The sequence below is a fragment of the Grammomys surdaster genome, unplaced genomic scaffold (genome assembly GCF_004785775.1).
Source record: "Grammomys surdaster isolate TR1022 unplaced genomic scaffold, NIH_TR_1.0 174, whole genome shotgun sequence".
Taxonomy (NCBI): Eukaryota; Metazoa; Chordata; class Mammalia; order Rodentia; family Muridae; genus Grammomys; species Grammomys surdaster.
The window spans coordinates 1,228,042-1,252,225 of record NW_021604622.1 but is presented as its reverse complement, the minus strand read 5'-3'; the positions used below and the strand labels follow the sequence as shown (position 1 = coordinate 1,252,225).

The 24,184-nt window shown below is 42.2% G+C and overlaps 2 protein-coding genes across 3 annotated transcripts in view; both read right to left on the bottom strand.

The window, feature by feature from the left end:
• Positions 1-11,570, bottom strand: part of Ttc33 (tetratricopeptide repeat domain 33) — a 31,459-nt gene extending 19,889 nt beyond the window's left edge. The window contains exons 1-2 of one of the 2 annotated variants that reach the window (XM_028767639.1): positions 11,382-11,570; positions 7,364-7,585 (exon numbers count right to left, since the gene is read on the bottom strand). In XM_028767639.1, the coding sequence (XP_028623472.1) occupies positions 7,364-7,584 (221 nt within the window). In that variant the 5' untranslated portion in view covers position 7,585; positions 11,382-11,570. Of the gene's footprint in view, positions 1-7,363; positions 7,586-11,341; positions 11,362-11,381 lie in introns of those variants that run through there. The other variant, XM_028767640.1, reaches the window with a different exon arrangement.
• Positions 11,571-16,782: 5,212 nt separating this feature from the next.
• Positions 16,783-24,184, bottom strand: part of Prkaa1 (protein kinase AMP-activated catalytic subunit alpha 1) — a 39,469-nt gene continuing 32,067 nt past the window's right edge. Inside the window, exons 8-10 of the mRNA XM_028767526.1 lie at positions 21,777-22,263; positions 21,545-21,671; positions 16,783-19,977 (exon numbers count right to left, since the gene is read on the bottom strand). Of these exons, the coding sequence (XP_028623359.1) occupies positions 19,733-19,977; positions 21,545-21,671; positions 21,777-22,263 (859 nt within the window). The 3' untranslated portion in view covers positions 16,783-19,732. The remainder of the gene's footprint in view (positions 19,978-21,544; positions 21,672-21,776; positions 22,264-24,184) is intronic.

The window sequence follows — 24,184 nt, the reverse complement described above, 5'->3', positions numbered from 1 at the left end:
TTATATTAGAGAAGTAGGCCGAACCACGGCCACAGAAAACCTAACAGGCTAGGGCTAGAGGTGTTGATCTAATATAGTCCTGGTGGAGAATTCACAGGCTTTATCAACACTGACACGATTTACATTTCTAAAAGACGTCCAGATCAAGGGAGCTGAATAAGCTATCAGCATATAAAAACATGCACAAGGAGACCAATGCGGGTTTACTGAGAAATCCAGGGAGAAGGTAACTCCCAGTAAGACCAGGATAAATGCAGTGAAAACTGAGAGTGGATAAAAGAGTATATATGGTATAAGAAACTCAACTCGGGCTGGGCCTGAGGACCGAAAGAAAGAAAGGCATCTAGGAATGATGTCCATTGGTTACCTGGACAAGAGCCTGAGGTCAAAGCTTCCTGGCTACCTCTGCTGGGATCTCAAGTAAACCAGAAGGGGGTTGGGAGCAAAAGGGGAGTAGGAAAATACAAGCCTATGGGAAACTGCCCACAGCTCTACAAATGAACTTAGATGACCACTATCATGAGAAACTTCTTCAGTGATACCTATGAAATCAGTGTGCCCTGGAAGCCAACCGTGAATGGGCGCCGGGTGAGGGGGCTCCTTCCTGTGTACTATTTTCCCACAAGTCAGAGCTTGTTGTACATGGCCTTAACCCACACCGCTCTCTCCAGAATTTCACCAAGTCTCATCTGGTCTGTGTCAAGGAGTAATAGCCTTTCTCTCAAATGAGGTATTACCAATGGGGTCTCACTAGTCTATTATAATAGTAGCAGCCAGAAATCATGGCTACAGAAACAGTCAGCTCTCAGACAGGCAGTGACTTATAAGCAAGTGGGGCAGAACAGCTCTGAGAAGGTGACTAAGCCGGAGAGCTGACTCAGGTTGGAGGCTACAGTAACTAGGGGAAATGGCAGTGCCTTTCACCTCTACGGGAAAGCAGCAGATGCCTGGGTAGAAACTCAGATGATCTGCTTGGTAAGTCTGATGCTTTTCATGTATCCAAGTAGGTACAGAGAGAGACTTAAAGAGCGGGGGTTCGGATGGTAGGCAACACATGTTATCAGGCATGCCAGCATGTCAGAGAGGGGACACATGGGACGAACAGGTGACACAGACACCGGGAGAGATTTAGGGAAATGTTCCTGAGAAGTGAGAAGGGATGAGTCCCAGTGCTGAAGTGGAGGGGGAAATCTTTCATGAGAATCTGCTATTCACTACAACAGCGTGAAGACAAATAATCTACAGATATGGGACAGTCCAAGGACATGAGGGTAAGGAATACACACACTACACTGACTGCATCCACTCTTTCCTGAGATGTGGGGCAAAACCACTGACTTCAAATACACTGAGGCTCAGACTCAGGATGTGCATCACACAGTGAAAACCTACTCAAATTCGCTGTCGTTGTTATACTTTCCTAAGTAACTTTCACAATAAGTTCTAATTACACTTGGCCTTCACACACATACATACCCATACCACAATAACAAAGCCACTTTGCTATGCAAGTGTCACCATCTAGTGGTTGAAACTATGTGCCAGTTTTAAAATGTTGGGAGCTATTATACCCTTTACCTTAGGAAGACAAATCCTAGTTAGAAATAAGTATACAAAAAAAAATATTTGGAAAAATTAACCTCTAAAAAGCTTAGCATTATTATAAACCAGTACCATAAAATCCTAATACAAAATTATCTAACACATATTTATTTAGGGGTAATATATCATGCTACATTCTTTTTACATGGACTTGTTCTGAAATCTTTCAATAATCTTTAAGATATATGTCATCATTTATATGAGGAAACCTGAAACTGGTAGAAAAGTTAATGACCTGTCCAAAATTCATACAGAAAGAAATGATAATTATGATAAAACCTGAACAGAGGTAAAATTACTTCAAAATCCATACTCGTAACCATTATAGTCACCTGCCCATCTTAAAAGCACCAAGCTTCCTTAGAACTGGACACGGAAGTAAGCCTTCTGTCATGAAGAATCATTAATACTATGAAGAGAAAATTCAAGTTGCAAAATAAGTCTAAGGTAGTCCTACCACCATCAAACAGGCAGTAGAAGATGATACCAAAGAGTGAAGCCTTCTCTGGGGAAGAGATGATAGCAACCTATTTGAATAAGACCATATTAATGTGTTCAAATAATTCTACATGTTCAATAAAGCTCAGTGAAAAAATATGAATTTAAAAAACAAGAGAAAAATCACAGGGACATATAAACAAGTAACAGTATGTAAAGTAACTTGAAGACAATAGAAATTCAAAAAGTAAAAATAAACTGCTATAAAGGGGAAAAGAAAGGAAGGAAGGAAGGAGGGAGGGAGGGAGGGAGGGAGGGAGGGAGGGAAGGAAGGAAGGAAGGAAGGAAGGAAGGAAGGAAGGAAGGAAGGAAAACAGACAGACAGACAGACAGAGAGACAGACAGACAGAGGGCCTCAGAGTGCTGCTGCACAGCAGCCTGCCTACCAGAGAGAGCTGAGAACAACTCATGGGCAGAAACTGGAAGGGCAGGAAAACACACCAGACAAGTCCCTCACACAATTACAAAAGAACTACAGGGATGAGAGGCTGGGAGACAGCTCAGCTGGGAAAATGCTTGTTGAGTAAGTCTGATTCCACGCTCACACAGACAAATATGAATGCACAGCCACACACAAACATGTACATACACACATACACTGATGGGGGAAAAGAAAGACCAATGTGGCTAAAGGCCATGGTAACGATAAAGTTGATTAGACAGGGAGAAACCAGGCTGTGTGGTTGCTTCTCATTTAAATTTCACTGCTACTCCTTACCCTGCTGTCAAACTTCAGTATTTTCAGGCATTTTGAAACCATTATTTCTACCTCGGTTTGGTTTGAATAGCCAAATTACTTAATTCTACAAGATCCCCTTAATTCTGTTTACTTTCCAAAAGCTATGTATACATTATTCTAAATGCTAAACAGAAAAAAAAATTTTATGATCCTAAAGTAAGCTTCTAGCTGATTTTAGTGACATGACTCAATGTTTTAAAACGTAGGCCGAAACCATGAGCTATTTTGTTTATCTCTAAAGTTGTTATCTTTCCTTGACCACAGAAAATCCTAAGGGAATGTCCTGACAGGAACCAGTGGCTTTTCCCCTTCACACTAGTGCAGTCTCGAGAAAAGGCAACACGACAGTGGTAATGAACTGTAACAGGAGCTTACTGACATTTCTAAACATGTCTTAGTAGATATTCTAAAAGTAATTTCATACATGAAAGATTTTACATTGGTTTCTTCTAAAACACAATCTGTAAAATTCTACAAGAGAGCCAGGCGATGGTGGTGCACGCCTTTAATCCCAGCACTTGGGAGGCAGAGGCAGGTGGATTTCTGAGTTCGAGGCCAGCCTGGTCTACAGAGTGAGTTCCAGGACAGCCAGGGCTACACAGAGAAACCCTGTCTCGAAAAAACAAAAACAAACAAAGAAACAAACAAAAAACAACAACCCCCCCAAAACAAAAACAAAAAAACAAAGATGTTGCATTATCATACTGGATCAGTTGCCAGAGGCAGATTTCTGAGTTTGAGGCCAGCCTGGTCTACAGAGTGAGTTCCAGGACAGCCAGGGCTACACAGAGAAACCCTGTCTCGAAAAACAAAACAAAAAAAAACAAACAAAAAAAAAAAATTCTACAAGAGAAAACTCTTTTTTTTTATTTTATTTATTTTATGTATGGGAGTACACTGTAACTCTCTACAGACACACCAGAATAGGGTATTGGATCCCACTACAGACGGTTGTAAGCCACCACGTGGTTGCTGGGAATGGAACTCAGGACCTCCAGAAGAGCAGTAAGTACTCTTAACCACTGAGCCATCTCTCCAGCCCCAAGAAAAAATCCTTTATGCCTAAAATACCACAAACAACAATACACACACTAGCATTACACTATGAAGATCTTAGTTGATGTTAGCCAGGCACAACAGCTCCTGCCTAGATTCCCAACACTCAGCAGACTGAAAAAGGAGAACTGATCTGAGTTGGAGATCATCCTGGCCACGTGCAACCCAATCTCCAAAACTAAAACCTAAGCATGATGGCACACACTTTTAACCCTAGCTCCTGGGAGCAGAGGCAGGTCTCAATGAGTTTGAGGCCAGGTCAGTCTACATAGCATGTTCTAGGCCAGCTAAAGCTATATATATATATATATAATGAGGCCCTGTCTCAAAAAAAAAGTTAACCAATGTTGACTGCTATTTTGGGTGGAGAGGGTTCATGAGGACCCACACTTCCATAAGGATCTATAAGTAACTAATGCTTGATAGAGGTAAAGACATTTTCTTTAGTAATATGGCCACTAAAATAACCCATGTGCCTATAAATAGCCACTCACCCCATGCACTTAATGGGCAACCCTAATGAAATTCACTGTGTCATCAGAAAACAAACAAAGGAATCAAGGGGATCAGTAATAGGGAGGGTAAGAGAGGCTAGCAGGAAGGGGACTATGACGACAATACACTATATTCACACAGGACAATGAAGCCAATGAAACTCATTATTATGTATAGTTAATACACGATAATAAAAGGTTTAGTCTAGGCATACAGAATATATCAACTTTAATAGAGACAGAACAAAACATTTTTCAATATAAAAAGCTGCACTGGCATGGTGGATGGTTGGACAGGGAGAACCTGCCTATGACCCCAGTGATCAGGACAGATAACCAAGATCACAAGTCCCAAGCAGTCTGAGCTCTACAAGACCTTGGCACCTTGTCTCAAACACTAAAAAGACAAAAAATGCTCCAACATATAACAAGGACACATGCTCCACTATGTTCATAGCAGCCTTATTTATAATAGCCAGAAGCTGGAAAGAACCCAGATGTCCTTCAACAGAGGATTGGATACATAAAATGTGGTACATTTATATATTAGACCATTACTCAGCTATTAAAAACAATGAATTCATGAAATTCTTAGGCAACTGGATGGAACTAGAAAGTATCATCCTGAGTGAGGTAAGCCAATCACAAAAGAACACACATGATATGCACTCACTGGTAAGTGGATATCAGCCCGAAATCTTGGAATACCCAAGATACAACTTACAGACCACATGAAGCTCACGAAGAAGGAAGACTAAAGTATGGGTGCTTCAGTCCTTCTTAGAAGGAGTAACAAAATACTCAAGGGAGCAAATATGGAGACAAAGTGTGGGACAGAAACTGAAGGAGGGGCTGTCTGGAGACTGTTCAACCTGGGTATCCATCCCATGTGCAGACACTGATATTGATGCCAGGAAGTGCATGCTGACAAGAGCCTGATATAGCTGTCTCCTTAGAGGTCTGCCAGAGCCTGACATATACAAAGGCAGATGCTCATAGCTAACCATTGAACTGATCATGGGGTTCCCAATGGAGGAGTTAGAGAGAAAAACTGAAGGAGATGAAAGGGTTTGCAGCCCCATGGGGAGAACAACAATCCTGACCAACCAGAGTTCCCAGGGTCTAAACCACCAGCCTAGGAGCACTTAGGGAGGTATCCATGGCTCCAATCATATATGTAGAGGAGGATGGCCCTGTCAGGCATAGATGGGAGAGAAGGTCCTTGGTCCCGTGAAGGCTGGATGACCCAGTGTGGGGGAATTCGAGGGTGGGAGGTAGGAACTGGTGGGTGGGTGGGGGCACAACCTCATACAAGCAGGGGGAGGCGGACGGCACAGGGGGTTTCTGATTGGGGGGGCAGAAATAGGGAAAGGGGATAACATCCAAAATGTAAATAAAATATCCAATAAAAAAATCTTTCTTACTCGAGATTTATTAACTGTATATTTTATAGACTTTAGGAGTGTCACTTTAGCTCACTTAGGAAAGGGCTTGACTAGCATTCCAGCACCAGATAAAGCTAGATGCAATGGCTCACACATGTAATCCTAGTACTTGGGAGGTAGAGACAAGAGGGTCAAAAGGTCAAGGACAACCTGGGTTATAGGAGACAGTTTTCAAGGGCCTGTCTCTTACAGGCATCATTAATTAATTAATTAATTAAGGTCTAGTTTTATTTTCTTCTAATCTTGTTTTCCTGCATATGCTATGAAACATTTGTCTGTTCTCCATTGACTTGTGAAGAAATTTCATTCCCACTGAAAGATCTAAGCAAGGTAAGGTAAAGAGATAGGAAATCAAGGGGAAAATAAAGGAAGAAGCAGGTCCATTTGTAGAACTTTAGCTAGGGAAGGGCACTGAAGAAAAGATGCTAGGATCAAGTTCCTGTGTACCCACCCCATTTACAAAAGTACTTAAGAATCAACAGCAAGCAGGAAGGCATCATGGCTCTGTAATTCTAGCAAGACACACACTGAAGGGGGGGTTGGGGGGGGCAGGTGAGCTCAGCTAGGCTACACTGCAACTCTGTCTCAAACAAAACCCAACGAGAAAGTGAGAGAACTGTAAGTGACGATGTCTCCCAACTGCAAGACACACTGTGCTATGTTCCCTAACACCTCGCTAGACGAACATCCAGAGGGTACAACAAAGCAGTGGTTAGATCCTAATAGGACTATAAATGGCAATCTTGCAGGTGACTCTGAAACATGTCTTTTTAAGAAATGAAATCAGATATTTAAACATGAATCTGTAAAATATATAGTTGTGCTGACTAGTTTTATATCAACTTGAGACAAGCAACAGTAGTTTTAAATGAGGGAACCTCAACTGAGAACATGTACCCACCAGACTGGCCTGTGGGCAAGCCTGTGGTACTTCTTTTCTTGACTGATGTTTGATGTGGACTATGGGTGGTGCCACCCTAGATTTGTGGTCCTAAGTGATACAAGAAAGTATGCTGGGCAAGCCATGAGGAGCAAGCCAATAAGCAGCACCCTCCATGGTATCTGCTTCAGCTCCTCCATGGTGTCTGCCTCAGCTCCTGCTCCAGGTTCCTGCCTGGAGTTGCTGCCCTGACTTTCTTCAGTGATGGACTGCTACCTGGAAGAACAAGAAGAGATAAACATGTTCCTTCCAAAGTTGCCTTTGGTCATGGTGTTTCATCACAACAACAGAAACCCGAAAAAGTAAACTGTCCTCCAACTTACAAAAAAAAAAAAAAAAAGAAAGAAGGAAGGAAGGAAGGAAGGAAGGAAGGAAGGAAGGAAGGAAAGAAAAGAAAAGAAAAGAAAAAAAATTCTGGGGCTGGAGAGATGGCTCAGCAGTTAAGAGTGAGATCAATTCCCAGCAACCACATGGTGGAACAATCTATACTGGGATCTGATGCCCTCTTCTGGCATGCAGGCATACATGCAGATAGAGCACTCATATACATAAAATAAATGAAATCTTTTTTAAAAATCCAAAAACATACCTTTTGTTTTCAGCCAACTGAGCCCCTTCATCCTTCAGCTGTTTGCTCCTCTGCTTACAGCTCTCCTGCAGGGTTTCCTTCCTCCGCTTGCTGGCGTGAAGCCAGTTCCCATCCTCATTCTCAGCTGCATCTTTCTCATCAGCTGCTTCTGCTTCAAACTGCTGAGACGTGGCCTTGGATACCTTCTCACCAATTTTCCTCTTCCACCCAAAGGAAGCCATTCTGAAAAATTTCAGAAACATAAACTGCTATGAACGTATTCTAATGAGCAGGCAGACACAGACTACCAGAAGGAGACTACAGCCTCTTAGCGCCTACTTGAGGACTGAGGGAATAATCACCAAGGACTACTAATTTCAAAGGTGACATCTGGACACTACTGCTAACCTCACCTCCTAATGGGAGTGCTGTGCTCTTGCAGACTATCCCTGAATCCCAACAGGCCTCTGCCAATTCATACAAAACACATGATATGGTGACGCTTGCTCAAAAACACATCAGATGTGGGTAAGAGGAAGCAGACAGTGAAGAAAAACAAAACAAGAAATGAACAAGTGGGAGAAGGGACAGGAAGCCGGGAAAGAAAGGTGGCAACCCTTAGGTTAAGAGAGGAACGAGACAGCTGAGCCTAGTGTGAATATCCTCTTTCTCTCCTAACTTTAAAACAACACTGAAAGGACATTTAGGAAAGACTAAATCTCAATGCAGACTAGACATCCGACAGTACGAGTAAGCCGCTCCTGGATTTTAGTTGTCTTAATAATAGTAGGATTGAACTTCAAAAAACCTTTTCCTTTAAGAACAGCAATGTATTTGCTATAAAACTATATGACACCTAGAAATTCTTTCAAAGTCACTAACGGTAAGAAATGGCATGGAGCAGGTGACAGATCACTTCAGAAGTCACGGAGGAAGTCGGGAGACAAGCATCGACAACTCATTGCTCCTCTCCTTTCAAAAATATTGAAATTCTCTTTGATACAGTTTTTCATGCTTTGAGTGTTTTCCGTTGTCTTTTTGAAAAAGGACCCACAATATATACACCTGTCCTGAAACTCAGAATTATAGCTCAGGGTGGACTCTAACTCATTATCCTCCTACCTCAGCCTCCCATATGCTAAAATTACAACTGTGTGCCACTATATCTGACTACAGGAGAGGTTTAGAAGGTTTAAATACTTAATGACTCAACAAAACTATTGGGAACATTAAATATGTACATAATGGCTTTGCAAGCCTAGCATTTGTGAACATTAAGGAAAAGGAAGAGAGTAGCTGACAGGACAGGTGGACACTGGAAGTCTTCAATTGTACTTAGCAATAGGACTAACTAGGAAACCCAGTCACTCACAAGCTACACAGCTGGGCTTTAAGATACACGAGAATCCCTACAACTGGGTATAAAGATCTTAGATGCTGTGTGCATTCAGGAGCATGTAAGACTTTATCCAGTCTTAGAGGAGACTGTAACCCTAAGGAGAAAGCAATGAACTCAGGTCTTTTTGCAATTATCAAACAACAGGCACTATGAGAGGGAGGGAGGAGGGAAGACAGCTGTAAGAGTCTGGCAATACCAAGGTGTCCATCACTGATGCCCATGGCTGCAGTGGAGTACAAGTAACAGGAAGAAAACAGCAACAACGTGAGGGTAGCTATCAGTCACCCCCACAGACAACCCAAGGTTCTACCAGAATTGAGGGATTATAGGCCACAGGCCTGTCACTGACCAAGAGAAAATGTAATAGGTCACAGCAATCACAGAGTACATAGGCTGATGCAGGCAAACCACGTGTTCTCCAGAAAGCAATGAGTTTTGGGAAATCCTGGGTACATAATGGAGTATAAACTGCACTAGGGAATGAGGGCTTTGGAAGCTTCCTCCTTGGCCTCATCACAACATGGGGAAATGTACTTCCTCTGTCTGAAAAATCACTTTATATATCTCCATCCTGGGGGAAACAAGGAGATGTGTAACAATGGAAGTGTGGCTACTGTGGATCACAAATCCAGAGGCACAGAGTGAACACAGTCTGGGAAAATGAATGCTTAGAATGCCTTCAAAGGATACTAGAATACAGGAGAGGAGGAGGAAGAGGTGGTGGTGGCTCTATTGTACTTACGGCTCTCCCTAAAGGTAATGAGAAAGTGGAACTTGCTTTTGCTTTCTACACTACCAATGTGGGGCACCAGACAGTGTAATAGATCAATTAATGACAGGAAACCTGCTGTGTTTACTGAAGGCAATTTCATTTTAAATCACGGGTCAAATCTGTCAGTAGAAGGGAAAGGATGACGCCAAGAACAATGAGAAAACCAAAGTTAGCAAATCACTGAGATCCCTACGACCCTCCCCATCTCCCAAGCCACTGTTGTTAAGCGCTGAGGACAGACGTGGGTTAAGTCCCACAGGGTGGCTCTTTGCCACACACCACCGCCTCCATGGCATGTGTCCTTCCCCACCTCAGACACCTTGCAATTCGAGGCTATAGGGATCAAAGAGGAATGGGGCTGTGAGAGTGCAGAGGCAGAGACCATCAGACATTGACAAGTTCCAACTCCAAGAGGGCGCGACAAGAAGACATTTGTGAAGCTCAGGAGCAGAGTCCAAACAAAGTTAGGGATTTCATGTCCCCAAATTTCACATTACTCTAGGAGGTAAGTTGTATCCATCTACTCAACATAAGGGAAAACAAATAAATAAATGTATACATCCAAGAAAGAGGGGAAGGGACCTAACACATGTCCTTGTAGAAATTAGAAAAGACATATTAATGAAGAAACAGCAAGCAGCATAAAGGGCCTACTAAGGTGAAAAAGCAGGAATGTGTTACCAGGACAATACCAAGTTTATATTTTCTCCCAAACTTCCTGTAGACAAGGAAGCTGAATTCAGTTACAACAGAGGTAAGCGCTACTAAGCGTGATCCAATGACCTGTCAGACAACGCACAGTAGGGTCTTCATGAAAGTGAACTTTAAAGAACAAAAGTTGACCAGGTTTGAAGGAGGGAAGAATCCTGGCATATGTGACCATCTTCCCCAAGGAAAATGTAATCCTCTGACTTGATTCTGAATCTTAAATGCTGCTGGGAAGAAAATACAGACAACTGTCAATTAATGATTCTGGGCTCCTCTTTTCAGTTATTAAAACGTCCTAAAATCAATTGGCATGATGGCACAATTTCGTGAACAGCAATAAGGGCTACCGAATCCTACAATCTATATGGAGGAATTGTATAACACGCCACTCACACCTCAACTAAACTGTTTCCATCTTACGTTATGAGCGTCTTGTGCCTCTAGGTTGTGTTTTTAATTATGTAATCACTAAAACCGCTTACAGAAAGGAGCTTTGGTTGATCTCTACTTGGATGGGTAAGGCGACAAGCTTCTAAACACTGCCCACCGGGATAACACATCAAGTGAGTAAATCACAACTGTTCAGGTTTCGGGTTAACTCTCATCTGAAATTAAAGTCTACATGCTCTACAGAACTGATGAGAGGCATTAAAATTCTAAACAATGACACCTGTATTCTAAAACCACGTACAACGATCTCCACAACAATCGCTCAACTTGACACTTTCCCCGGCCACAAGCTGAGTGCTTGCGACAGAGTAAACGTCCTCTTCAACTGACTGCGTGAGAGGATGCGGCACCCAAGATGGAAAAACACCGGCAGGAGGTAGAGAATCCCTACAACCCTCCGAAAAGGAGAGATGAATCCGGAGGTGAAGAATTAGAGACACGGATTCCCACAAAATGCTACCAAAGGAGAATCCAGTATTCAAAACTGCGCCCCTGCCTCGGCTGCAATAAAAATGAACTCCCGAAAAGCAGCTCAAGCCGCCGGGCCAACATACGGAGCCCTTCCCCGGAGCCCCGTGCCCAGGACAGAGACACGCCTGAGGGCTCTGTGGACCTCACCGGGGCACCCTCGCCCCTCTCTCCCGCACGCAGCACCCTCACCCCTTGCTACCCTCTCCTCTGTCGTCTACCGCCAACCCGCAGCCAGTTACCTGAAAGCCACTTCGTGGAGCCGTGTTTACATTCCACTTGACCTTTGGCACCGGAAGCGGAAATTATCCTGTCGGGATTCTAATCTGCCTTGCCTGCCTGTGCTTCCTAATTCTTTATTTAAAAAAACAAAACAAAACACGTAATCATCCTGGGACGATCTCTTCTGTCCAGCAAAGCAGACAGAAGAAAAGACTTTCTTGCCCGCCAGCGCCCTTCTACAAGACCACTAATCCCAGAAGTCACTGCGGCGACCTAGGAACTATGGGATTTGTAGTAAGGACACAAAACCGAAGCGCCCTCTAACTGCAGCCGGGAGTGGAGAACTAGCCGGGCTGGAGAACTAGAGCCATGCAGCTGTGCTTTACAATACACACAGTCTTCAGTTCAATGGCTTACAGCCTAGTCTAGACAGGCCCAGCTGCTGAGGGTCCGTAAGATGCAGAAGAGGGAAAAAAAAACAGCTGAAATAAGTGCGAAGGGGAGCTGTACTGGTTTGTTTGTTTGTTTGTTTGTTTTTTGTCAACTTGACAGAAACATAGACGTAGCTATGAGAGTGAAAATCTTAATTGAGAAAATGCCTCTATAAGGTTTACCTATAAATCTATGAGGGCATTGTCTTGATTAATGATTGATGTGGGAGGACCCAACCCATTATAGGCTGTGCCAACACCTAGGCAGGTGTCTGGCCATTTAAGGAAGCAAACTGAGCAAGACTAAAGTACCAATTACTGCCCTGCTTTGAGTTCCTACCTTGATTTCCTTCTATAATGTGGAACTAGAAGCTGATATTAACCCTTTCCTCCCCAAGTTCACTTTAGTCATGGTGTTTTATCCCAGCAACAGAAACCTTAACTTAGAGCTAGCTGATCAGGGAGGATCGGGCTAAACTGCAAGCTTCCTGTGGGAATCCACAACAGAGCCTGAAAGTAGCAACTGTCACTTCTTACAAGTAAATTTTCAGGCAGATGTTAACACGAGTACACATTAAGGAAATTGAAAACTCGTTTAAGTTTCTTCACATAGCTGTGCTACACAAAGCAAGACCAATTTATGGAGACCATGCTTATTCAATTCACCACAGCATTTCTTTTTTTCTTTTCTTTTTCTTTTTTTATTGGATATTTTACTTACATTTCAGATGTTATCCCCTTATCCCATTGCCACCCCCCGCCCGCCCACCCAGGAACCCCCTAACCCACCACCCCTCCTCCTGCCCTGCTTCTCTGCGGATGTGTCCCTACCTACCCCCCTCACTCCCACCTCCCCACCCTCGAATTCCCACACACACAGCGTCCAGCCTTCATGGGACCAAGGATCTCCTCTCCCACCTATGCCTGACAGGGCCATCCTCCCTTACATATACAGCTGGAGCCATGGATCCCTCCCTAAGTGCTCCTGGTAGTTTACACCTTGGGAGCTCTGGTTGGTTGGTATTGTTGCTCTCCCCATGGCGCCGCAAACCTTTTCAGCTACTTCAGTCTTCTAACTCCTCCATTGGGAACTCCTTGATCAGTTCAATGGTTAGCTGTGAGCATCTGCCTCTGAATATGTCAAACTCTGGCAGATTTCTAAGGACACAGCTATGTCAGGCTCCTGTCAGCATGCACTTCCTGACTTACATCAAAGGAAGTCACATCAGTGTCTACCTTTGGTGACTGCACATGGGATGGATACTCAGGTGGAATGGTCTCCAGATGGCCCCTCCTTCAGTCTCTGTCCCATGCTTTGTCTCCATATTTGCTCCCTTGAGTATTTTGTTACTCCTTCTAAGAAGGACCGAAGCACCCTCACCTGGTCTTCCTTCTTCATGAGCTTCACATAGTCTGTGAGTTGAATCTTGGGTATTTCAAGCTTCTGGGCTAATATCCAATAATCAATGAGTGAATACCATGTGTGTTCTTTTGTGATTGGGTTACCTCACTCAGGATGATATTTTCTAGTTCCATCCATTTAGCTAAGAATTTCTCGAATTCATTCGGTTGTTTGTTTGTTTGTTTTGTTTTTTCGAGACAGGGTTTCTCTGTGTAGCCCTGGCTGTCCTGGAACTCACTCTGTAGACCAGGCTGGCCTCGAACTCAGAAATCCACCTGCCTCTGCCTCCCAAGTGCTGGGATTAAATGCATGTGCCACCACTGCCCAGCTGAATTCATTGTTTTTAATAGCTGAGTAATACTCCATTGTGTAAATGTACCACATTTTCTGTATCCATTCCTCTGTTGAAGGACATATGGGTTCTTTCCAGCTTCTAGCTATTATAAATAAGGCTGCTATGAACATAGTGGATCATATGTCCTTGTTATATGTTAGAGCATCTTCTAGAACCACAGCATTTCTTACTGGCTAGTTATTTGTTAAGGTAAACCGATAAGTTATTTCTCCGCTAGTAAAATGAGCCAATTCAAGCCAGATTAAAATATATACAAATGCAGGTTAATTGAGAAGCTGCTCTCAGGTGGCCCAGTTCACTGGCCCTAAGAAAGGAGGCCAGAGAGGAGGAAGAGAGGAGAAGAGAAAGAAAAAGAGAGAAAGCGCTTAGGCAGAGAGAAGGGCGGGGGAGAAAACAAAATGTCTGGGTTATATAGCAAAGATCCTATGAGGGAAGGGTGTCCAGGCCCTGTGCTGGAAATTCAGGGTTGGGGTGGGGGAGGGGCAGTATATACTAGGTAGGGACTGAGGGATGCTGGGAAAACCTGGAGGCCAGGTCTGTAAAATATGCACTTAAGCTGTTTGTTCCTGGGTCTGAAACCCAACAGAAACATGGTAGGATACTGAGATACCATTAGTAACACCCCCTCACACGCATGTTTCTCTCCAAAATGTCAAATATTCCCTGGAAGAAAACTCTTACCCAACACTGCCATTAAAGTCACTGATCCTGGCCCAGAGCGATGGCTTACTGCTCCTGTAGAGGATCTGGTTTCAGCGCCTACACTCAGCACTGAGACTCAAAACTATCTGTAACTCTAGTTACAGGGAAACTGTTGCCCTCTTCTGGCATCCACGGACACCAAGCATTAGCGGCCCTTCCATACCCCAAATTCATACATATTGCCATTTTTCACGAAAGTGAACATTGGTACTGGCTGTCAAAACACTACAGTGATAGAACCGCCATGTTGATTTGAGATAATATTGGCAAACTTCTAATGGTAGTGATGTAGTCCTCTATCACATTCCTACAGTAAAACTCTGGAGTACCAGTTTCTTCTGAGGTGAGACCTGGCTATATTACCTGGCAAGACTCCCAATTTCCAGGCTCACTTTAATTAGCCAAATATCACTGCTTCCTTCATCAAGGGTATTTCTAAATGATGGCATTCATTTTTCTACGTTACCAAGTGCCTTTGCTGCTACTGAAGTGTGATGTCTCTCAGAAGTGAGTGAAGATTCCATTAGGAGGGCTGTACAGAGTTCAGCAGTTAAGAGCACTGGCTCCTGCCTAAGGACCAAAGTTCAGTTCCCAACACCAACATCTGGCAACTCACAGCCTCCGTGTAATTACAGCTCTGGGAGTTTCCAACACCGCATTCTGGCCTCTGCAAGTGCCTGCACATACACACACATACACATCCTAAAGAATAAAATCCTTTTTTCCTCTTTTTTTAATGAATGAATATGAGTACATTGTAGCTGTCTTCAGACACAGCAGAAGAGGGCATCAGATCCCTTTAGAGATGGCTGTAAGCCACCAAGTGGTTGCTGGGAATTAAACTCAGGACCTCTGGAAGAGCACTCAGTGCCATCTCTCCAGACTCAATAAAGCCAGTTCTTTAAGGCTATTATAAAGTTCCACTCTCTTGTGGAACATAACTGGGTTTTTTTTTTGTTTTGTTTTTTGTTGTTGTTTGTTTTTGAGTTTTCAAGACCGGGTTTCTCTGTGTAAGCCTGGCTGTCCTGGAACTCACTCTGTAGCCCAGGCTGGCCTCGAACTCAGAAATCCACCTCCCTCTGCCTCTCAAGTGCTGGGATCAAAGGCGTGCTCCACCACTGCCCGACACAACTGTTTTTTTTTGAACCACTGACAAACTGATTATTCATATTTAGGTCTTTGACCTTTTCTTGAAATGAACAAAGCAAGGAGCTTGTGAAATGACTCAGCCGGTAAGGATCCTTGCTGCTGAGCCTCGTGACAGTTCTGTCCCCAGAAACTACTGGTTGGAGAGACAGTTGTCATCTGGCCTCCATACGTGTGCTATGGCATGCAAACACTCATACACACACACACACACACACACACACACTCAATTTTTATTAGACAAGAACCTTGTTTAAAGAAAAACAGTTGACAATGTCTGTTACCAATGACAAAATTATACACCTTACATAATAATCTTGGCAGCTTCCCAGAGACTTTGAGATCAATGGTGACTTCAGATTCAATTTGTATTTATATTTTGATTACATTCATTAATATTTGTAGGAGTTGCCAGTTGAAGAGTTGAAGTAAATCAGTATATTCAAAATAACCAATGCATGGCTGTGGTAGCCAGCCTCTAAAATGGACTTCAGTGTTACCCTTGGTGTTCACACCTCTGTGAAGGTCTTCCCATGTCCGAGTTGGTCTGTGGCACCTCACACACATATTAATCATAATGGACATTCTGGTGGAGACAATGTTCCTCAAGATGAATGGACATTCATGTGATCGGTCACATTTACTACAACTCTGAAACACTTGAGTTATCTACTCAGTCCATACTTACATTTTTGTACTTTAATGTCTGTGTATCTCCATCCATCCCAAATAAGATGGTTGGAGCAGGACCTGTATCTTCCTGTCCTGGTGACATCTGTCATGATTGCTTCACAGTAGCCATGTGAATGAATCATAGTGCCAGAGGCTTTGTTCCTCTTCCCAGTCTCTCAGGGTAGCTTAACTACGATGCCCTCTCCTCTGTACAGACTTGGCAATGTCTTCCAAGTCACTGAACAGCCTTTAAATATTTGGCACCGTTTCTTGTGTAAACTTGTAGAGAAGGTTTAGAAAAGTGAGCTCTCCAAAAGAACTTTACATGCTGTTCATAATGTCTCTAATGCAGCTTTTCTGATTAAATATTTAGAAAGCTAGCAATCCAGCAAGAGCCTCAAGAATCTAGAATGAGTTCTAGATTTAATAGTGACTGAATTCTAGCAATGATGGGATTCAAGTCCTGTGTTTGTGATTGGTCTGTGACGGCTGCTTCAGCTTTTACTGTCTGCATCTTAATATTCTGTTTACATGGATGATATCTAGAGGAAATATATACAATTTTATCAGAGACAAAAAAAATCAGTGTGTTGAGTATGAAAATATAACCAAGCACTATTTTATATTTTAGTACATTAAAGAATCCAGATACTCAGTGATGAACAAGTGCCTCCACCACCACCCCAAACCTTGATTAAATAAGAAGGACGGTGTAACGGGGAAAAAATGAATTTTTTTTCTTTATTATGCCAGCTTTCTAAATCAGGTTACTCTGGGCAAACATACATAAACCACAATGATTGACTCCTCCCAACAACCGGCTTACAGTTAGGCCGTGTGTAGAATTTCATTCATCATGTCTGAGCCTGCAGTGAACAGGTGGAGGGGGAGGAGTTAAGAAGAAGAATTTAGACAACATGGTTGGTTTTCCCAAGATGCCACTTGGAATACGTATCTTACTCACCCAGCCATATTAGTTCATTTCTGAATGATATCAAAGATCCAAAGCACGGGGAAAGGTAGGGAGAGAATTCATATAAAATTATCTAAAACTCCAAAACACTACAAAAGCATTTTAAGAAAAAATAGAATCAAAGTAAAAGCAATGGTGTTTATTTCAATGAAATTATTTTAAATTAGATATATTAAGCTCTCGAGTCTCCCAACTTGGTAGAAAAGTTCCTTTCATGAAAAATCAACTTTAATGGCAAAATTTTTACATATCCGCAAAATCTGTTATATTTAAAACTATGTATACAGTACTTTTCTGGCAAAAACATCATACAGCTTTCAGTTGTCAAGACTAAGTAAAAATATGGTTGCATAAAATCACAAAAAAAAATATAAATTGCTGAAAAGATAATTTAAAAAAAAGATTAAAAAATCATTTGCATTGACTCCGCTTACATTTTCAGTATAAGAATTTGCAAACTACAATACATTTGTGAAAATTCTGTCCCGGGCTTGACATACTTAACTGAAAGTTATCGTTTCAGATATCCTAGCTTTAAAAAAAAAAAAAATTGACTGCAATAGTCTGCATTTATCATACTATTTATACAAGTGCAATATTTAAATATCTTCAAAATAAAACTTGGTAACTAAAAGGAATCACAGAATAACTTATAAAAGAAGCAAAGTTTACAAAATTAACAAATTTTAGAAGGTCCTATTTAATTGGCTCCTCCTTTTGTGGCCCGTTCCCCCCCCAACAGTTTATAGATATTACTTAGTGCTATTTACAAATCTGTAACTTTACAAACGCAGCCTTCTGTTCTACGCGTTGGGAACACAGCGCTGCATTCGGACAGCATAAGTGACATCTGGGAGCCCCACGCAGAGGGCACACACACAGGTATAAATACAGTTTTGAACTCATGGAAATGGAGTCTCCATTACTTTATACAGCATTCAAATCAGAGTTGAATAAAACAAGCCCCGAACAAAAAGAAGCGTTATTTTTGTCCGGAAATCAGTGCATAAACTATAGCGTAATCTTTTATGCAAGCTATCGTGTCCTCCAAATGCATTCCCATCTGGTTACATAAATGCTGGACAGATTTGGAAATGGGACAAAATATTTCTAAGTGAATGCAGTGGGGGGAAAGTCTCTTACCAAGGGGAGATGATTAATGTTTAAAGAAAATGCATTTTCACATTGCTGGAGATCACTCAGCCTCACCTGAGCTAGAGCCTCTGACCAATTTCCTAAACTTAAAGGAAACCAAATATGGCCAATAGGAAACTATTAGCTCCTACAATACCAGCTTTGCCTTGCGTGACTTTAAATCTTCACTTACACCTATTACGCTATGCTATCAATAAAAGAGGAGAGAGGCATACAAATCAGAGATCAAGAAAGATCGAACTTCTTTAGCCATTCATTTTTTTTAATTAAAACCTGAAATAAACTTGACCATTTTGAAGAAAGGATTTCTTCTACTTCTTTTCAAAACAGTGTTATTAACCTGATTAAAGAACTACAAATGAAATCAGGCCATAATTTAAATGGGATTCTGGGCAGTTACAGCTAAATCTGGAAGACCAGGCACTATCTGGAAATTATTGATTGTATAATGGATTCAGGAGGTTTTTAAAGGACATTATCATTATGTTTAGGAGATGTTGAAGTATTTAGGACTGATACATGTATCTTAACATCTCAATGGCTCAGAATAAAAGCAAACATACACACAGGTATATGTGCATATCTGTATTTTATACATGTGTGGATACAGAGAGCAAATATGGCCAAACAGTGGCCATGGGAGCTAAGCAGTAGATACACATGCAGTCACTCTATTCTTTCAACTTTTCTTTCTTTAAAAATTGTTCAGAATAAAATCAGGGGCTAAAAACCCAATCTTAGTATTCAGAGCTTATATACGATATCCTTTCTATGCACTGGATTGACTTTAAAAATACACAATCAAATGACATTCAATCCTGGCTGACATGGCAGCATGTCTGTGCACTGACAGAAGCAACATGATTCAGTACAGTGTGAGCAAGTCAGCTCTTGGATCCGAAGCAGCACTTCATATACAAAACTTAAGGGGGAAATCTGTGAAAGTAAACTGAAGGCTTGCAAGGTCTGAACACATAAATTCTGGGGGCTTGGGGGCTTACAAGCCAAAGAAAGACTTTAAATTCAGACTGTTATCTGACATGACTTACTACACAAAAATAGCATTTTAAGAGGAATAGGGAAATAGTTCACAATGTTACCAAAAATGGGAACTAGTAGCTATTTTGGAAGTTAAGGAGCCCAGAAAACAGCATCGCCTAATAAGGTCTATGGGGATTCTAGGCAAACTCAACAAATTCATGAAGCTAATATAAAACACAGCAGCATGTACTAATATGTAAAGGCTTTATGGTAAATTTATAGTCAACAGAGACCTGTTACAGCAAATTCAAATGGCCAAAAAGCAAGTGAGCCTGAAACCTACAATCCATTGTGTGTCTATTATGCTGTGTGGACCTACCGAATAAGGGATAACAGAATGATCCTGATTCATTTTCCAGTCCCTGTGCAAACTGCATTCCGAAAGGCCAATCCTTAGTTATATAAACACATATATAACTCGGTAAAATGGAAGTATTTGGCTATTATTTAGTATGCATGCTTATTGCATCAAAGAAATAAGCAAAGTTTTAGGTTTACTGTGCAAGAATTTTAATTAGATTTGCACACATCTCAAAAAATTCTATTGTGTGACTTCCTGGTCTTGAAGCTACGTCAACGGGAGAGGAGTCGAGGGAGGTCACAGATGAGGTAAGAGAGACTTCTGAGGGCTTTCCTTGAGCCTCGGCATCGGAGTCACTCCTTTGGCAAGATCTATAGTTGCTGATGGATCCCGATCTCTGCGGAGTAGCAGTCCCTGATTTGGCTTCTGTAATTTCATCTGGGTGGAGAGAATTTCAATGCTTTATTATCCACTTCTCCCTCAAGTGTTTAACCAACACCTAAGTGAGACTACTAGCCAGCTCTCCAGAGCATGTTGATTTTACATAAATTCTCACATGGAGCAAGTGTGCCTGTGTTAAGTCCCTTACCACTTTTACACACAGCATGAAGACTGCATACAATGATCAGTCAATACTGGGTATGCAATATAGTACTCCAACTAAGAACCAGCAAACTAATTACCTGGGTTTTAATAAATATCTCCTAGCAATAATAGTAATTAAAATCACAGACTCACGGGGTAGTGGCAAGCATGCCTATAATTCCCATCACTCAGGAGGCAGAGGCAACTCTGTGAGTTCAAGGCCAGCCTGGTCTACAGAGTAAGTTCCAGGACAACCAGGACTACACAGGGAAACCCTATCTCAAAAACAAAGCAAAACAAAAAATTTATAATTGATCACCTATAATATGGAAGGTATCTTAGAACTTATCTCACCCAGGAATGGTTTTACGGATATAAGCAGCCAGAGGAGTTGAGGGATTTGTCCAAGGAACCAAATAGACAGTAAGCTCCCGCCACTCAAGCTCCCGCCACTCAAGCTCCCGCCTCCGCCACTGAAGCACTCTTCCCTCCCCACTGCAAGTCAGTGCTCTTACCCTGCAGTTTCTCAAATGTCACTTAGAGCATAAGCAAAATACATACACATACACACACACAGACACACACACACACACACACACACACACAAACAAACCCTATATATGTTTAAAGATTTTACAGAATAGTCATTTTCTACCTAGGGAGAAACAGGGATGGTGACTGAAGCCAGTGAGGCAAGGACTTCAACACTGAACTAAATCCCTAGCCCCAAGCTGATAATCTATAAAACAGATACGACATGGAGCCAGAACAACAGGTTTCACAAATGTCAGTCTTGCAGAACATAGGAAGTCATGCTTCCTACTGAATTAGGAGGAAAAGGCCAGGAAGCTTCATAAGACACAGTTGAGATGGAGAGGGCAGGCAGTGAGGAGGATGGTAAGGACAGAGGCCATGTATGACTGGGGGCTGGGGAGAAGGCTCAGTAGATAAAGAGACTGTTGCACAGCACACGGACCCTGATGCTGATCCCAGACCCATGTCAAAGCCAGGCCCGCAAGGGCACACCTATAACGCCAACACTGGAAGTCAGAAATGAAAGGATCCCTGGAGCTTGCTAGTAAGTGTCCCCGGAAGGGCAACCTCCTGTGACCCTGTCTTCAAAGTAAGATGGAAGGTGAAGGAGGAAGGGAGCCTCTGCACCCCCTCTCATCTGTTCCAAGACACATGCAGAGGGAGGGTGGGAGGGAAGGTGGGAGGGAGGGTGGGAGGGAAGGTGGGAGGGAGGCGAGGGGAGGAAGCGATAAAAATAGGGAAGGGAAAAAGATAGAGAGGAAGGGAGAAGGTGCCATACTGAAACTTACTACTTTGCATGCTTAGATTTTATTTAAAAATAAATAAATAAATAAAGACTATAAACCAAATTAGGTAACCAGGCTTCCACAATTTTGTGAATACATACCATCAATACTACGAAAATCCAATAAGTAAGTTCTACTATCCACTTGGTATAGCTGTAGACTCATTTTGGAAAATGTGCTTGTCACAGGATTCTTCCTTCGTACACGCAAATAATAGGGGTTTACAACCTAGCATTTGATATGGAGAAAAACAAAGGCAAATCACATCATTTCTTCTACAAGGACTTTTGTCTACAGGCTCGCCAAATGTGGTAGAGAGCTTGCCCTTCTTACCTTCCATTCATAATCCAACTGCTTGATTGCTCTACACACTTCTGCCATGATGTCATTGGGTCGGCTTTGACTTCGAATTCCCAAATGCCACTTTGCCTTCCGTACACCTTGGTGTTTGGATTTCTGCGGGTTTAATTCATCCAGGGTGTGCCGGGCCCTTGGTGTTTCGGCAACCAAGAATGGTACTCTTTCAGGGTGAGGCCGAGTTAAATGGTGATCATCGAGGAAAGAGTCGGGTGGGCTTGTCGCCAAGTAGAAATCTTTGGCTTCGTTCATTATTCTCCTGTTGTCTATTATGAGGTGGTAGGCAACTGCCAGTGGGTCCTGGTGGTTTCTGTTGTACAAGCAGCTGAGGACCTCCTCCTCTGAGCACTCGAACTTCTCACACACTTCCTTTAAGGCTTCGTCATCAATCATGGTTGAACTATAAGACGGGTCCTCAGGAAAGAGATACTTCGGAAGGTCCTGTTTAAACCACTCATGTTCCCTAAGAGAGACAGCAATGTTGGAAGAAGGGTTTTCAGTAAAACCAGGAATAAAAGTTAAGAGTTTCAAGAGATTATTAGGTTATGAGTTAATACTCGTGCTACATTACTATAGTTGTTCTCTTTAAACTGTTTTTCTCTTCTAGTTCATACTTCATTGAATATGCTAAGAAAAACAGAGTCTGCCACTAATTTTTTATTTATGTAGTTTTATGTGTATGAGTATTTTGTCTGTATGTATAATCTGCACACCATAAGAAGGCATTAGATCCCAAGGAACTACAATTATAAATGGGTGTGAACCACCATGTGGGTGCTAGGAATTAAACTCAGGGCCTCTGGAAGAGCAGCCAGTGTTCTTAACCACTGAGCCATCCCTCCAGTCCCCTGCCATTAATTGTTGAGGATCAAGGCAGCCAAATGAAAAGGTATGTATGTCTACCCAAATGACAATGACGGAGTACAGCCTCATTCCAGCTCAGAAAGACATTGTGTTGTGTGGCTTCACTGTTCACACTGTCCCACGTCACAGGAAAAATACTTACTAACAAACACAGCGAACAATGTCCTATAGGTTCTTACTGCATGCTTAGTTTCATGATAAACAATTCATCCCTGTAAAATCTATCCTCATCCTTACAAGCCAGTTGTATGTGCCTCAAAAGACTATCCTCTGAACAATTTCATATTATGTTCATTAGTTGTATATATAAAAGGATATGGAACCATAACAAGAACGATGCTAAAACTTAAAATAACAAACAAACAAACAAAAACAAAGCAAGCACTGAAAAGAATAATGGATTTTTAAGGGTATCTGTTTATTTCCAACTGGTGACTGGTTTTTTGAGACTAGATCCTCACTATGTAGCCCAGGCTGGAACCAAACTCACTGTCATACTCTTTCAGCTTCTCAGGTACTGGGATCATGGGTGTGTGCCACCTTGTACAGCATTTTCTATCACATTTGAATTATGAAAAATACCGAAGACATGTGTGAATATACTTCTCACTTAGATATTGCATAATATCAATTTAATAGAATGAGTTTCCTTTCCCATCTGCTGTGCCCTGCCGCTTGGGGTCTCCTTTTCAGCAGGTCTTTTGTTTGGTTGGTTTTGTTTTTATTTTTTGAGACAGGGTCTCTCTCTCTCTACATAGCTCTCTGACTGTCCTAAACTCACTATGTAGACCAGGTTGGTTTTGAACTCACAGGGATCTCCCTGGCTCCACCTCCCAAGTGCTGGGATTAAAGGTGTGCACCCCCCATATCCAGCTTCAGCAGGACTTTTAGCATAAGGAGTGAGTGGCAAGGAATCCAGCTGAAAGTCCCATGTGCCCTAATGCTTTCGACTTATTACTCGTGTATGTGCAGCTTGTCTTTAGCTCTTTCCACTTCCAGTATCGGAAGAAATGTATACTCTAGCCATCAGAAGGTCAAAGAATTAAGGGAAACAAAGAGACATTGATGACAGACTAAGGTGACCAAGGAGTACTGAGTGTTCATGAACCGTGACTTACCTCAACCTGAGAAGCCTTACGGCCACCATCAGCCCAGCCCTATTTAAACTAGGCTAAACCGTAACACACAATGCAGCAATTTCTCAATACTCAGTTGAGCGCAATACTCAATTTCCTATGACTCAAAGTATATTGCTACAAGAAAAATATGTCATTAATAAAATGAAATTTTTCTCATATCTCTTGAGGAGTCAAAAAAGGTAGAAAAATACATTGGCTTTAAATTACCTCATCTTGCTGTGCAGAGGTGGTACCACACGCCTTTAATCCCAGTACTCAGGAGGCAGAGGCAGGCAGAGCCAGCCATGTCTATAAAGTGAGTTCCAGGACAGCCAAGGCTACACAGTCTCGATAGATAGATAGATAGATAGATAGATAGATAGATAGATAGATAGATAGATA